At 44.3% G+C, this 12,500-nt stretch overlaps 1 protein-coding gene across 1 annotated transcript in view; it reads left to right on the top strand.

Annotated features, from left to right (window-relative positions):
- Positions 1–12,500, top strand: part of nkain4 (sodium/potassium transporting ATPase interacting 4) — a 107,342-nt gene that overhangs the window by 85,678 nt on the left and 9,164 nt on the right. Inside the window, exon 5 of the mRNA XM_084068217.1 lies at positions 570–630. Coding sequence (XP_083924343.1) covers positions 570–630 — 61 coding nt within the window. The remainder of the gene's footprint in view (positions 1–569; positions 631–12,500) is intronic.

Raw genomic sequence — 12,500 nt, 5'->3', positions numbered from 1 at the left:
GCTCGCCAAACCGGACAGACCTACAAGCGCCTTGCCTTTATATTATACTAGATTGTGATGCTGTTCGTTTTGCCCTATGGGTGTGTACCATCATCAGCCTCATGTTGCTTGTATGTCGTTTTGTTTAGTTAAGTTGTGTATGTTGTTGTTCTGTTATGTATGCCTCTGTTTTGTTTCATGTTGTTTTTGTATTTCTAATTTAATTTATATTGTGTCTCGTATTTCTTTTATCTGTGCAAATCCTGTTATCAATATCTGAAAAAATACCTGTGTGAGAGGAAAAAACTACAATAAACAGATGTTTAAAAACAAAACAAAAAAACCTACAAGCGTCTGGGGGGCCAGCGACACCCTTTAAATGAAGCTTAACGTGCATGAATGTAAAAAGCCCAACGGACAAGGACTGACGGACACACAGATCTCCATAAATGGCCATATCTGTCACGTCTAGTGGCACGTATATGAGTCCAACTCTAGAGGTTATGCGGCCCGACATTCTAGTGCAGGTACAAGAGGCAAACACACACACTATCTAACCCTGTGATGTTTGTTTGTTTGTTTGTGTACAGCTCCTGGGCTTTGTCTACGCCTGTTACGTTGTCAGCGCCATCACTGAAGAAGAGGACAGCTGTGAGTTGCTTAACCACACACACACACACACACACACACACACACACACACACACACACACACACACACACACACACACACACACACACACACACACACCTCTCCTCGGCACAGATGAGGTGAAACAGACAGGGGAAAAGGACCACAACAGGACAGAGTCACACCCCGGCGCGCCTCCCTCCTTGCACCTCCTCCCCCCGCCCCCCTCCTCCCCCACACCAGCTGGGCTCTGGGTCCTCCTCCTCATCCTCCTCTTCCTCTCCCCTGTCCGCCACACCCATCATCCCTTCATTCTCAGTGGTTCCCAAAACTGGGTATCTGCACATTTATCTAAAGTGACAATTTAAGGTCTTTTGAGAGCTTTTTAACACCAAATTGTCAAAATTAATGTTATGTAAGAAAGAGGCAAACATTGTGGAAAATAACCGATCTACAAGCTCACAACGCCTCGCAGTGCGAGGCGTTGTGAGCTTGTAGATCTGCTATTTTCCACCATGTTGATCTGTGGAGCCGAGTCAAACTAAATGTAATGGCTACAATTCCAAGTGCTTGTCAGGCTGAGGGGTCCCCAGTTCAAATAGGATTATTTTGGGGGGTCCCCAGTTAAAATATGATTATTTTGGGGGGTCCCCAGTTCAAATATGATTAGGTCCCCAGTTCAAATATGATTATTTTGGGGGGTCCCCAGTTCAAATATGATTATTTTGGGGGGTCTCTCTCTAGTTCAAATATGATTATTTGGGGGGTCTCTAGTTCAAATATGATTATTTTGTGGGGGTCGCGGCCTGAACGGTTTGGGAACCCTTGGTCTAACTCACACAGTTTTGTTCGCTGTCATCAAAACAAGGTTTTTATTTGACTTCTTCCCTTCTTCCTCTCCATCTGTTCTGTCCATCCGTTCTATCCAGACATTCCTGTCTCTGATGCTGTGTCTGCTTCTCTCTCTATCTTCTCTCATGTCTACCCGTTCGTCTCTACACAGCATGCCCCCCGTTCCACTCCCCAGCTGTCGGTTGTCTGGGGTTCAGGGGGTTTTGGGGGGGGGGGGGGCGGCGAGAGAGTGTGTTTCTGTACACGCAATTCTCCCGCCAGTCTCTCTCTCTCTCTCTCTCTCTCTCTCTCTCTCTCTCTCTCTGTCGATATTTTTAAGTAAACATTTGTAACTCAAATCTTTGCTTCTGGGGTCTAAAAAATAGCAGATCTACAAGCTCATAGCACGGCACAGAGTGCCGCGCTATGAGCTTGTAGATCTGCTATTTTTTAATAGCCAAAGAAATCTAAAGTTACACAAATGCGTTCCCGGATTGAATGGGTTAAATTCCAAGCCCATTTTTATTTGCTTGAGCCATCCCAGACTATAGCAACGTGTGTTGGAATTAGGTGGGTCATGGGCTTTATGCCGAGAAGTAGTCAAATCAGTTTGCTCCTAATGAGCAGGTTGGTGCCTTGCATGTTTGCCTCCACCATCCGTGTATGAATGTGTGTGTGAATGGGTGAATGTGATGCACATTGTAAAGCGCTTTAGACAAAGGTGCAATATATATATGCACCATTCACAACTTCACAGCAGACCTGTCTCTCTCTCTCGCTCTCGCTCTCGCTCTCTCTCGTCTAGTCCTAGTATTTCTCTGCTATTCCCCCGAGCACACATCATTCCTCTAGTCTAAGTGGTTGTATGCCCATCTCTGCCGGTTGTTGGTGCGTATCTCTGGGTGTGTGTGTGTGTGTGTTGTGTGCGTAGTCATGTGCGTGCGTGCGTGCGTGCGTGCGTGCGTGCGTGCGTGCGTGCGTGCGTGCGTGCGTGCGTGCGTGCGTGCGTGCGTGCGTGCGTGCGTGCGTGCGTGCGTGCGTGCGTGCGTGCGTGCGTGCGTGCGTGCGTGCGTGCATGTGTGTACTTTTATTGCAATACTTGTGAATGTCCCTTCACGTATCGAATTTCAGAAATATATTTTTTGGGGGGAAATGTTGGGGTGGGGGTTTGCGCACTGAAAATAGCAATTCTTGAACTTTAGATTTAGGGCTAAAATGGCCTCAAACACATCAAACGAAAGTCTTTTGCACACCTGATCAAAGGCTCAGTGACAGGTGCTGGAGTGGTGGAGCAGCCGCGACAGGATGCCTGAGGAAGGACTTTGACCCAAATGTTTCAATTTAATAAAACATTTTCTTTTATTGAGCAAGTAAAGCAAAGACAGTGTGCTGCTGCTTCTTAAAAAGTGACATTCCTAAAATGTTGATGTTCTCACAAGTATAGTAATGCACAAAAGCGTGCGTGTGTGTGTGTGTGTGTGTGTGTGTGTGTGTGTGTGTGTGTGTGTGTGTGTGTGTGTGTGTGTGTGTGTGTGTGTGTGTGTGTGTGTGTGTGTGTGCGTGCGTGCGTGCGTGCGTGCGTGCGTGCGTGCGCGCGCGGCTATGAGCTTGTAGATCGGTATTTTTTTTTGTGGAAAAATCGTGACAATTTGTGCAAATCTTTTTTTATTTTTCAAGCAAACATTTGTAAAATACGTTGTTCCAGGGACCCCCCAGAAGCAAAGATTTGAGTTACGAATGTTCGCTTTAAAAAAAGTATATTTAAAGATTTTTTGCAAAAAGAAAATCTAAAATAGCAGATCTACAAGCTCATAGCACGGCACTCGGTGCCGTGCTATGAGCTTGTATATCTGCTATTTTTGAATAGCCCAAAGAAATCTAAAATGACAGAGATATGTGTGTGTGTTATCAAAGTGTTAGATGAAGGGGGCTTGTGGAGAAAGGGTGGAATAATGGAGGTACCAGATGAAAGAGAGTGAAAGGAGTCCAAAGCGTAAGCAGTGAGAAACCAGAGAGGAGAGACACGTGTGATGAATGGCCCAGCTGCGCTGACCTCATAGGCTCTGGGGGTCAGAGGTGGCGCCGAAGGTTGGCCAATCAGGTGGCAGGAAACATTAGATCTAAAGCGGGCCGTAAATATCTGATGTCCGAGTGATGTCCACTCTCTCCTGGTATGCACGCTGTTAAAGTGCGTGGTGGTAATCCAACTCTCAGAGTCCCATTTGTACCCTCTCAGGGTTAAAGTGGGTGTAAAGTGATACTTCTTTGTTGAGTGAAGTCAGTGTTAAATAGGACTATATTCTGATAGCAATCATTGAGTGTGTGTTCAGTTACAGGAGTCTCTCTGCCTTTCCAGCTCTTTAGTAAACAGAAAATACATGTTGGGGTCAGGAGACCAATTACATTACAGTCATTTAGCAGACGCTTTTATCCAAAGCGACTTACAATAAGTGCATTCAACATAGGTAGGGAACGAAACTACTAATCACCAGAAGTCTGAAGTGCATTTCCTGCAAAAACAAGCAACCAAGAGTATACCTAGCGCTAAGGTAAAAGTGCAATATATCAGCTACCTACTTTCTTAAACAGATGAGACAAAATAGCAAAATCAAATGAGCACAAGCTAAAACAAATAAGTGTATTGACTAAACAAGATCCAATAAAACAATACAACAATAAAACTAGTTAACAACAAGTAGGCCAGGCAAAGAGGAAGGGTCAGGGTAGTGTTTCCTGAAGAGGTGGGTTTTCAGCCTGCGGTGAAAGATGGGCAGTGACTCTGCTGTCCTGACATCAGTGGGGAGTTCATTCCACCACTGTGGGGCCAATGTCTTTCCAGTCAGGAGAGAGAACTCATACAGGATGCAGGATCAGTGTTGATTTTGACAGCACATTTTGATATAGTTTTAGTCATAGTCTTTTGAATGAAATTCCATTTAGTTTTAGTCATATTTTAGTCATCTGAAAGGTTTTAGTTTTTGTCTAGTTTTAGTCGACTAAATATCATAACATGATAGTCGACTAAATCTACAGTTGATTTAGTCGACTAAAATGTATGTCGGCGGTGCCTTGATGGCGTCGTAATGGCTGATTTTACACTTCGTTGCATGCTGAAAATAGCAGATCTACAAGCTCACAACGCGTCGCGCTGCTATTTTCGGAGCGCAACACCAGAGCACAACCAAAATTAAAATGACTTGTCTTTTAGTTCTACTGGATCTCTTCTCCACTAGTCCCTCACTAACATTTTAGTCTAGTTTTTATTTGTTGACGGAATTATATTTAGTCTCAGTTTTAGTCATCATAGCTTGTTTTTTATTTAGTTTTTATTTAGTTTTCGTCAGTGAAAAAAGGTAGTCGTCCAACATTTTTGAATAAATGCATGTGCAGGATTCAATTTGCATACAGATGTGAGGGAATGTAATGTTATTGACTACATTTTTTACAATATTTTAATTGAAAAGAAAATCCTCTCTCTCACACTCATGCCACTGTGCCAGTGATCATCACCCTCCCCTGTGCCAGTGTTGGCACGGTATCCTCTGTACCCCCGTGTCGTGAAGCCTTTTGAACTGTCCTGATGTGACAGCCCACCATGGACTGTGCTGATGTGCCACCACCCGCTACGCCATAAACAAGCTGCGTATCCACAGCTTAATGCTTTGATATCAAACACAGGCAGCCTGCGCCACAGCGGTGGCTCTCTGATCAGCGGATGATGTGTCATGGATGGATGCACACACACACTAGCCTGGGACCAGACGAATCTGCGAGTGCAAAAAAAAATTGCACTCTGCGATTTGGGTACACTCTGGCACCGCTCCATAGAGAATCCATTTCCTGTTCCAGAAGACGTGGGGCAGGGCCCAGTATTCGAATATGGGCGACTGTAATTGGTAGTTGGTTGTAGGTCTAACAATTGCGTCGAGGGACATTGTTTTGATCCCGCCCCTTGGGAAGCAAAACGTCCTCATGGAAGCACCAGACTCATATCCACACAGTGATATAGTCTAGCTACGCCAGGCTACACACACACACGCACACACACACAGTAAAAGTATAGACAATTGGAAATACTCCAACATAGTGCAAGAAGGGTACCAGTTTGATGCAAATATGTTATGCCTTTTTGCCTTACATGGACTACATTTTGCACCTGAGGTTTGATGTCTAACCTCATGTACATACCTGCTGTTTTTTTATGTTATGTGTGTATGTAGATATATTAGATTTTCTCTTTTCAGGTTTTTCTTTTCTGTTTTCCTCGTCTCCCTGTCCACCACCATTTTTTCCTGAAAACTACGAACGAGGGAGCTTGCTCAAAAAGGCAATAGCTCTCATTTAACCTCAAATTCACAAATGATCATGTGATTTTTATGTGGAATAATGTTACACACTATAATTGTGAAACCGCATTTTTTCCTCTGACTGTATAATCGCATACCACCAAAACCCCCAGACGCAAAGCAGGTTGGTGCACGACATTCACCTCACAATGCTGACAACCACGTCATTCTGCTGTCATGCTTTGCAACATGTGGGAATGTGTGTACATGCCTGCGTGTGCGTCCGTCCGTCCGTGTGTGTGTGTGTGTGTGTGTGTGTGTGTGTGTGTGTGTGTGTGTGTGCGCGCGCGGTGGAAAGTAACTAAGTGCATTTACTTAGGTACTATACTTAGGTAACATTTTGAGGTATTTTTACTTGTGAGCTTGTAGATCTGCTATTTTCAAAAGATTTGTATACATTTGAAATCTTGTTAAATGACATTCTGCATGATGAGTACTCTACTTTTGGTACTTAAAAGTACATTTTGATACCAATACTTTTGTACTTTTACTCAAGTCAATTTTGAATTGCGGACTTTGACTTGTACCAGAGTATTTCTACATTGCAGTATTGATACTTTTACTTAAGTGAAAAATGTGAGCATGTTTTCCACCACTGTGTGTATGTGCGTGCACGTGCACGTTTCAAAAGAGCACGGTGGTCACATACCAAAAGCATCTCAAGCAGCTGTGAGCGGTTAGCCTCAAACAACCACCCACCCACCCCATCGCTCTTCTCAAAGTCCGGGAAGTATTTCATAATCAATCACCCCTAAGTAATCCCCCGAGGGCAATACACCATCTTGGCGAGGGGACAGGGGGACAGGGAGAGGGAGAGGGGGGGGGACAGGTCAACCTCGACAAAACTAATTGACTTTTCCCTCTGCATCAGTTTCCTTTCTCCCTTTTGTTCTTGGGTGACCTTTTGAAGGAACGTCCGTTCGTTCCTACTAGCAGTGCTAGCAGGACAGTTGGCAGCGTTATTGTGTTTGTTTAAGGAGCGCTTTGGGGGCCGCTGGCGTCCGCTACTCCAACGTCCAACAACGCTGCACAAAGAGGGTGTTTAAAAAAACAAAAACAAAAAAAAAACAATAGTGGGCAGGAGCTACAATGTTGGCGAGGACACAAGCGCTGGGTCGAAAGGATTTGAGCCAAAGTCAAAGATAGCGGTTTTATTTGTTGCAGATGTGGATTTTCCTTGGCACACATAGGCACTGAATTTGGACATGGCTGTACTGTAAAAAATGGAGTGTTCATTTGGCTTGTAAGGGTCTGTAACTATGTCTGCCGCGTTCATTTATTGACCTGGCATCCTACAGTGCAGGGGTCTTCAACCTTTTCAGGCCAAGGACCCCTTGGCTGAGAGCGAGATAAAGCAGGGACCCCCATTATATATTGTATAAAATATTTATGTTTTTCATATATTTCATAGGCAGTTTCATAGACTTGCTTCACAGCACTATCATGTTGGATTCGTGTTAATGTGTATTTTCAGACATTTCACCATGCACTTAAACAATACTTAGTCTACCTGACCTTTCACTCTGTACTTAGTCTGCTCTTTTTCCCCCCTACACCAAACCACTTTGCCAAAAATAGCAGATCTACAAGCACACAACGCCTCGCAGCACGAGGCGTTGTGTGCTTGTAGATCTGCTATTTTTGGCTAAAGTTCTCCTCAGAATAGGCCACAAAGATTTGGCGGACCCCCTGTAGTAACTCTGAGTACCCCCTAGGGGTCCCGGACCCCCTGTTGAAGACCTCTGCTATAGTGTGTATAGTTTCAACGTACAGATAATTTATTTAGTGATATTATGTCTATCATCAGTCTGTTTAGACTGATGATAGGCTCTTGGTTTACCTATGATCCTAGATTACTATTCCTATGCTTTTGATGTATTACCTTGTGTTTACCTATTGCTCTGGATTAAAGTGAAACTCTGAGGAGTGTACAAATAGAACCATGGATGCTATAAGTGTTACTAAATGTAACCAAATGGACTCGTTAAGGGTCTGCAAACTCACTGTCTCTGAGGATTTTACTGTGTGCTGCTGCGTCTTAGTGAGAAAACAGATTCGGTAAACAACACATTGAGGAACAGGTGCGGTCTTTAAACTATAAAAACCTCGCATCCTGGTTCTGTTGCTCGCAAAAGTAGAACACAGTAGCTTAATCCATGAAGGCCCGCTCTTAACCCATTAAGACCGGGAACACATCTGTTTCATTTTTAAGATTTCATTGGCTATTCAAAAATAGCAGATCTACAAGCTCATAGCGCGGCACCGAGTGCCGCGCTATGAGCTTGTATATCTGCTATTTTTTTTTAGACCGTGGGAAAATGTGTGCAAATCTTTGAATATGTATTTTTTTAAAGCAAACATTTTTAACTCTGTTATAACTTCTGAGGGTCCCTGGAACAAAATATCTTTAGATGGGGGTCCACGGCTAGATACATTTTCAAAAAAACTGTTTGGGTTTTAGAAGACATTTTGTAGAATCCCCAGAAGCAAAGATTTGAGTTACAAATGTTCGCTTTAATATATATATATATTCAAAGATTTGCACAATATTTTCACGATTTTTAAAAAATAGCCAAAGAAATCTAAGAAATTACCAGAGATGCGTTCCCGGTCTCAATGGGTTAAAACGTCCATTGTTTTTTGTTTGCAAGCCATGGCCAAGACAAATCTGTGATGAAAAAAAAAGGGAAACGGTAACAATATTGCAGGTTTTCACTGGGTGTAATTATTCAGTGGGTTTTCTCTGATCCTGCTCCGCACTGAAAAGCTCTTACAACACTTCCCTCCGCTAGCCCTTTGTTATTGTAATCAGCCCTTTGCAGCGCGCACGACTGCACGCACGCACGCACGCACACACACACACACGCGTGCGCGCGCGCACACACTTCGGCAGTCTAATTTCCACACTCATTTGAAGTGGCAGATTAAAGCCAGGCTCCGCCGTTGAGCTCAGCCTCTCTCTCTCTCTCTCTCTCTCTCTCTCTCTCTCTCTCTCTCTCCTTCCACTCAGAAGTTTTCCTTCTCTACTCTCTTCTCTTCTCCTCTCTTCTCTTGTCTGTCTGTCTGTCTGTCTGTCTGTCTGTCTGTCTCTCCTCTCAGTGAAGTTTGAGACCTGAAGCCGATTCTACATGTCTCCTAAATCTCAACAGTTTTCTGAAAAACCTATGTTTCTATATCAGTGTTGCTCAATCTTTTTCATGTCAAGGACCCCCAAAATGATATGTATTTGGCCGCGGACCCCCATCAAAATATGTTGTTCCAGGGACCCCCAGAAGCAAAGATTTGAGTTGAGTTTCACAATTTTTCAAAAATAGCAGATCTACAAGCTCATAGCGCGGCACTCGGTGCCGCGCTATGAGCTTGTATATCTGCTATTTTTGAATAGCCAAAGTGTAAAATAAAGCTCAAATCTAAAAATGACACAGTTCCAGGTCTTAATGGGTTAACTTCCGGTTTCTATTCATTTCAACAAAATAACGGATGTTTTTGTTTAGATTAGAAGATATTGTTTAAAGGGGAGCAGTGATAATCTGAGTTGGTGGTATGTATTCATTGTGAATTACATCTGTAGCCACAATGTTTTCACTAAAAACATGGAATGGAATTTCTTTTTGAAGGGTTCTGCTTTAGCAGCAAACATATTGGCAGAAAGACGTTCAAACTGTGTATTTCAGTATTTGTTTACTTATCGCGAGTCATATCGCCATCACAATATTCAACAATGTTATCATATATCGCATGTTTTCCTAATATCCTAATTGCGATTAACGATCAAAATATGCTTAAAACCTAAAATGACACATTTGTTAACCACTTGAACCCCCAGCATCCCTATTCTATAGGGGGAACGTTCGCCAAAAGTAGCAGATCTACAAGCTCACAACGTGTTGTGAGCTTGTAGATCTGCTATTTTTTGGCGAATCGAGCGTACCAAATGCACTCTTTACAGGTCAGTTTTATCAGGTATAGAGGGTTTAAGTGTTACTGAATTAGCAGCTCAACTAAAGCTAATTCATCCTATAGTGTATGACGGAGGACAATTTCACAATACATTTAAATCTCTGCGATACGATTACTGTGAGCATTTTTTATGACGATAATAACGATAAGCGTCCCGTCCGTAATCCTAATATCGTGCAGCCCTATAGCCAGGGACGTGCACAGATAGACTCTAGGTGGTGCTAGAGCACCCTGCCCTTTGCCCTCTTGACCAGAAGTGCCCTTTTGCCCTTTTTTCAGTTTACAGCAGGGGTCTTCAACAGGGGTCCGGGACCCCTAGGGGGTCCTCAGAGTTACTACAGGGGGTCCGCCAAATCTTTATGTGATATGATTTTTCTTTTTACCATAACCACTCAAAACCTAGCATCCCTTTTATGAGGAGAACTTTAACCAAAAATAGCAGATCTACAAGCTCACAACGCCTCGCACTGCGAGGCGTTGTGGGCTTGTAGATCGGCTATTTTTGGCAAAGAGGTATAGGTGTAGAGGGAAAAAAGAGCAGACCAAGTAAACAAAAAAAAGTATAATTTACTTGAGCACCTGCCCTCAAAATGTCTGTGCACGCCACTGCCTATAGCGTTGCTTGCGGAAAATGGCCGAAAATATCTACAAGCTCGCCACACGCCGCGTCCGCGACGCGTTGTGAGCTTGTAGATCGTGCTATAGATATTTTAGCCGTGCGATGTCGCCCTAGCGTGACGGAGCATAAATTGGGCCTTAAGGGGGAGAAGGAGAGAGAGATGGAAAGAGTAAAGTGAATATTATGTGAGGGGAAGTAGAGCGAGGCGAGGGGAGGCAGACACATACAAACACCACAACAACAGGAGACATGAAGGAGCGTCTCTCTCCAATGAACAAAGATAAGAGAGGAATTCCTCACAAGCCCAGCGCCCGAGTTCTCTAAGGGCTGCGGTGATTTAGATTACACTGCTCAGGCTGCCGTAAAGAATAGCTAGATGGGATGCACACACACACACACGCACGCACGCACGCACACGCACGCACGCACGCACGCACGCACACACACACACACACACACACACACACACGCGCGCGCATAATGGTTCGGTGCCATGGCAGAATAATAAGTGTCATACCGTCAACTCAAAGTTTGACTTCATGAGTCTCAGGCTGTGTGTGTGTGTGTGTGTGTGTGTGTGTGTGTGTGTGTGTGTGTGTGTGTGTGTGTGTGTGTGTGTGTGTGTGTGTGTGTGTGTGTGTGTGTGTGTGTGTGTGTGTGTGTGTGTGTGTGTGTGTGTGTGTGTGTGTGTGTGTGTGCGCGTGTGTGTGTGTGTGCTTTGTATTTCTACACTGTACTTGTGAGAGTCAAATGTCCCCGCAAGTATAATAGAATTTGACACACCGGCACGCAACTAAGTATAACACATTTTTTGTTAGGGTTAAAAGCAGCAAGAAATTGGTCAAAATGACATTCATAAATTACCATCCTAACTTATTGATGTACTCACAAGTAAAGTAATACGTGCGTGCGTGCGTGCGTGCGTGCGTGCGTGCGTGCGTGCGTGCGTGTGTGCGTGCGTGCGTGTGGCTTGCTGTGTCATCTAGACCAGGGGTCTTCAACAGGGGGTCCGGGACCCCTAGGGATCCTCAGAGTAGCTACAGGGGGTCCGCCAAATCCGTGTGTGATAGGATTATTGTTTTTTACATTAACCACTTGAACCCTAGCATCCCTATTCTAAGGACAACTTTTTTAAGAGGTGGAAAAAGAGCAGACCAAGTACAGAGTGAAAGTTTTCTAAGTATTGACGGTTTAAGTCGTTAAATGTCTGAAAATACACATTAACGTGAATCCATCATCTATGAAAAGCTTTAATCTGCAACAAAACGTTATGTAATATATAGTGGGGGTCCCTGCTCCAGCTCTCTTTCAGTTAGGGGGTCCTTGGCCTGAAAAGGTTGAAGACCCCTGATCTAGACTTCTCTCTTGCTTTCCGTCTTGCTATCGTGTCCCTTAGGGCTGGTACACACTGCAAGACATTAGGTCCGATATTGCTGTCGCCGACAAAACCTCCCGACCTGGTGCAGATCGGCCTTTGATCGGCGAGATAATGCTCTGTGTGTGTGAAAGGCTCTGCGACCCGATGTGGCCGCGATGCTCCGCTCTGCGACGGCTTTCCGACCGTTTTCAGATATCTAAATTGTTAGATATTCATCTCTGTCTGGGACAGGACAACAGACAATATCATACACTATGAACGGGGCTGCGAGCACCTTGCGAGGAGATGCACGCTACAGCCAATGAGAGCACATTACAGCCACCGTGGCTATAGGGGAGCGTCGCTGGACCTGACCACAACAAACAGTCCCTGTTTATTTTTAAACAATATTACCGTCCAGTCCTCTAATAAGTTAACATTATAAAACAAAATGAGAAAGTGAGCGAGCCTGGTGGGCTGTTTATTTTAGAGGAATTGTACAGAGAGAGAGAGAGAGAGAGAGAGAGAGAGAGAGAGAGCGAGAGCGAGCGCTCTCTCTCTCTCTGTGTGTGTGTGTGTGTGTGTGTGTGTGTGTGTGTGTGTGTGTGTGTGTGTGTGTGTGTGTGTGTGTGTGTGTGTGTGTGTGTGTGTGTGTGTGTGTGTGTGTGTGTGTGTGTGTGTGTGTGTGTGTGTGTGTGTGTGTGTGTCGTTGTCTGTGTTGCCAGATTTTGCGAGAGAAATAAGCAACCAGGTTTGTGAAAACAAGCCCAACAAAAGC

The sequence above is a fragment of the Gymnoscopelus microlampas genome (assembly GCF_963454915.1).
Source record: "Gymnoscopelus microlampas genome assembly, chromosome: 10".
Classification (NCBI taxonomy): domain Eukaryota; kingdom Metazoa; phylum Chordata; class Actinopteri; order Myctophiformes; family Myctophidae; genus Gymnoscopelus; species Gymnoscopelus microlampas.
Note: the sequence above shows the minus strand (reverse complement) of the source record. Positions and strands in the feature narration are given on the sequence as shown.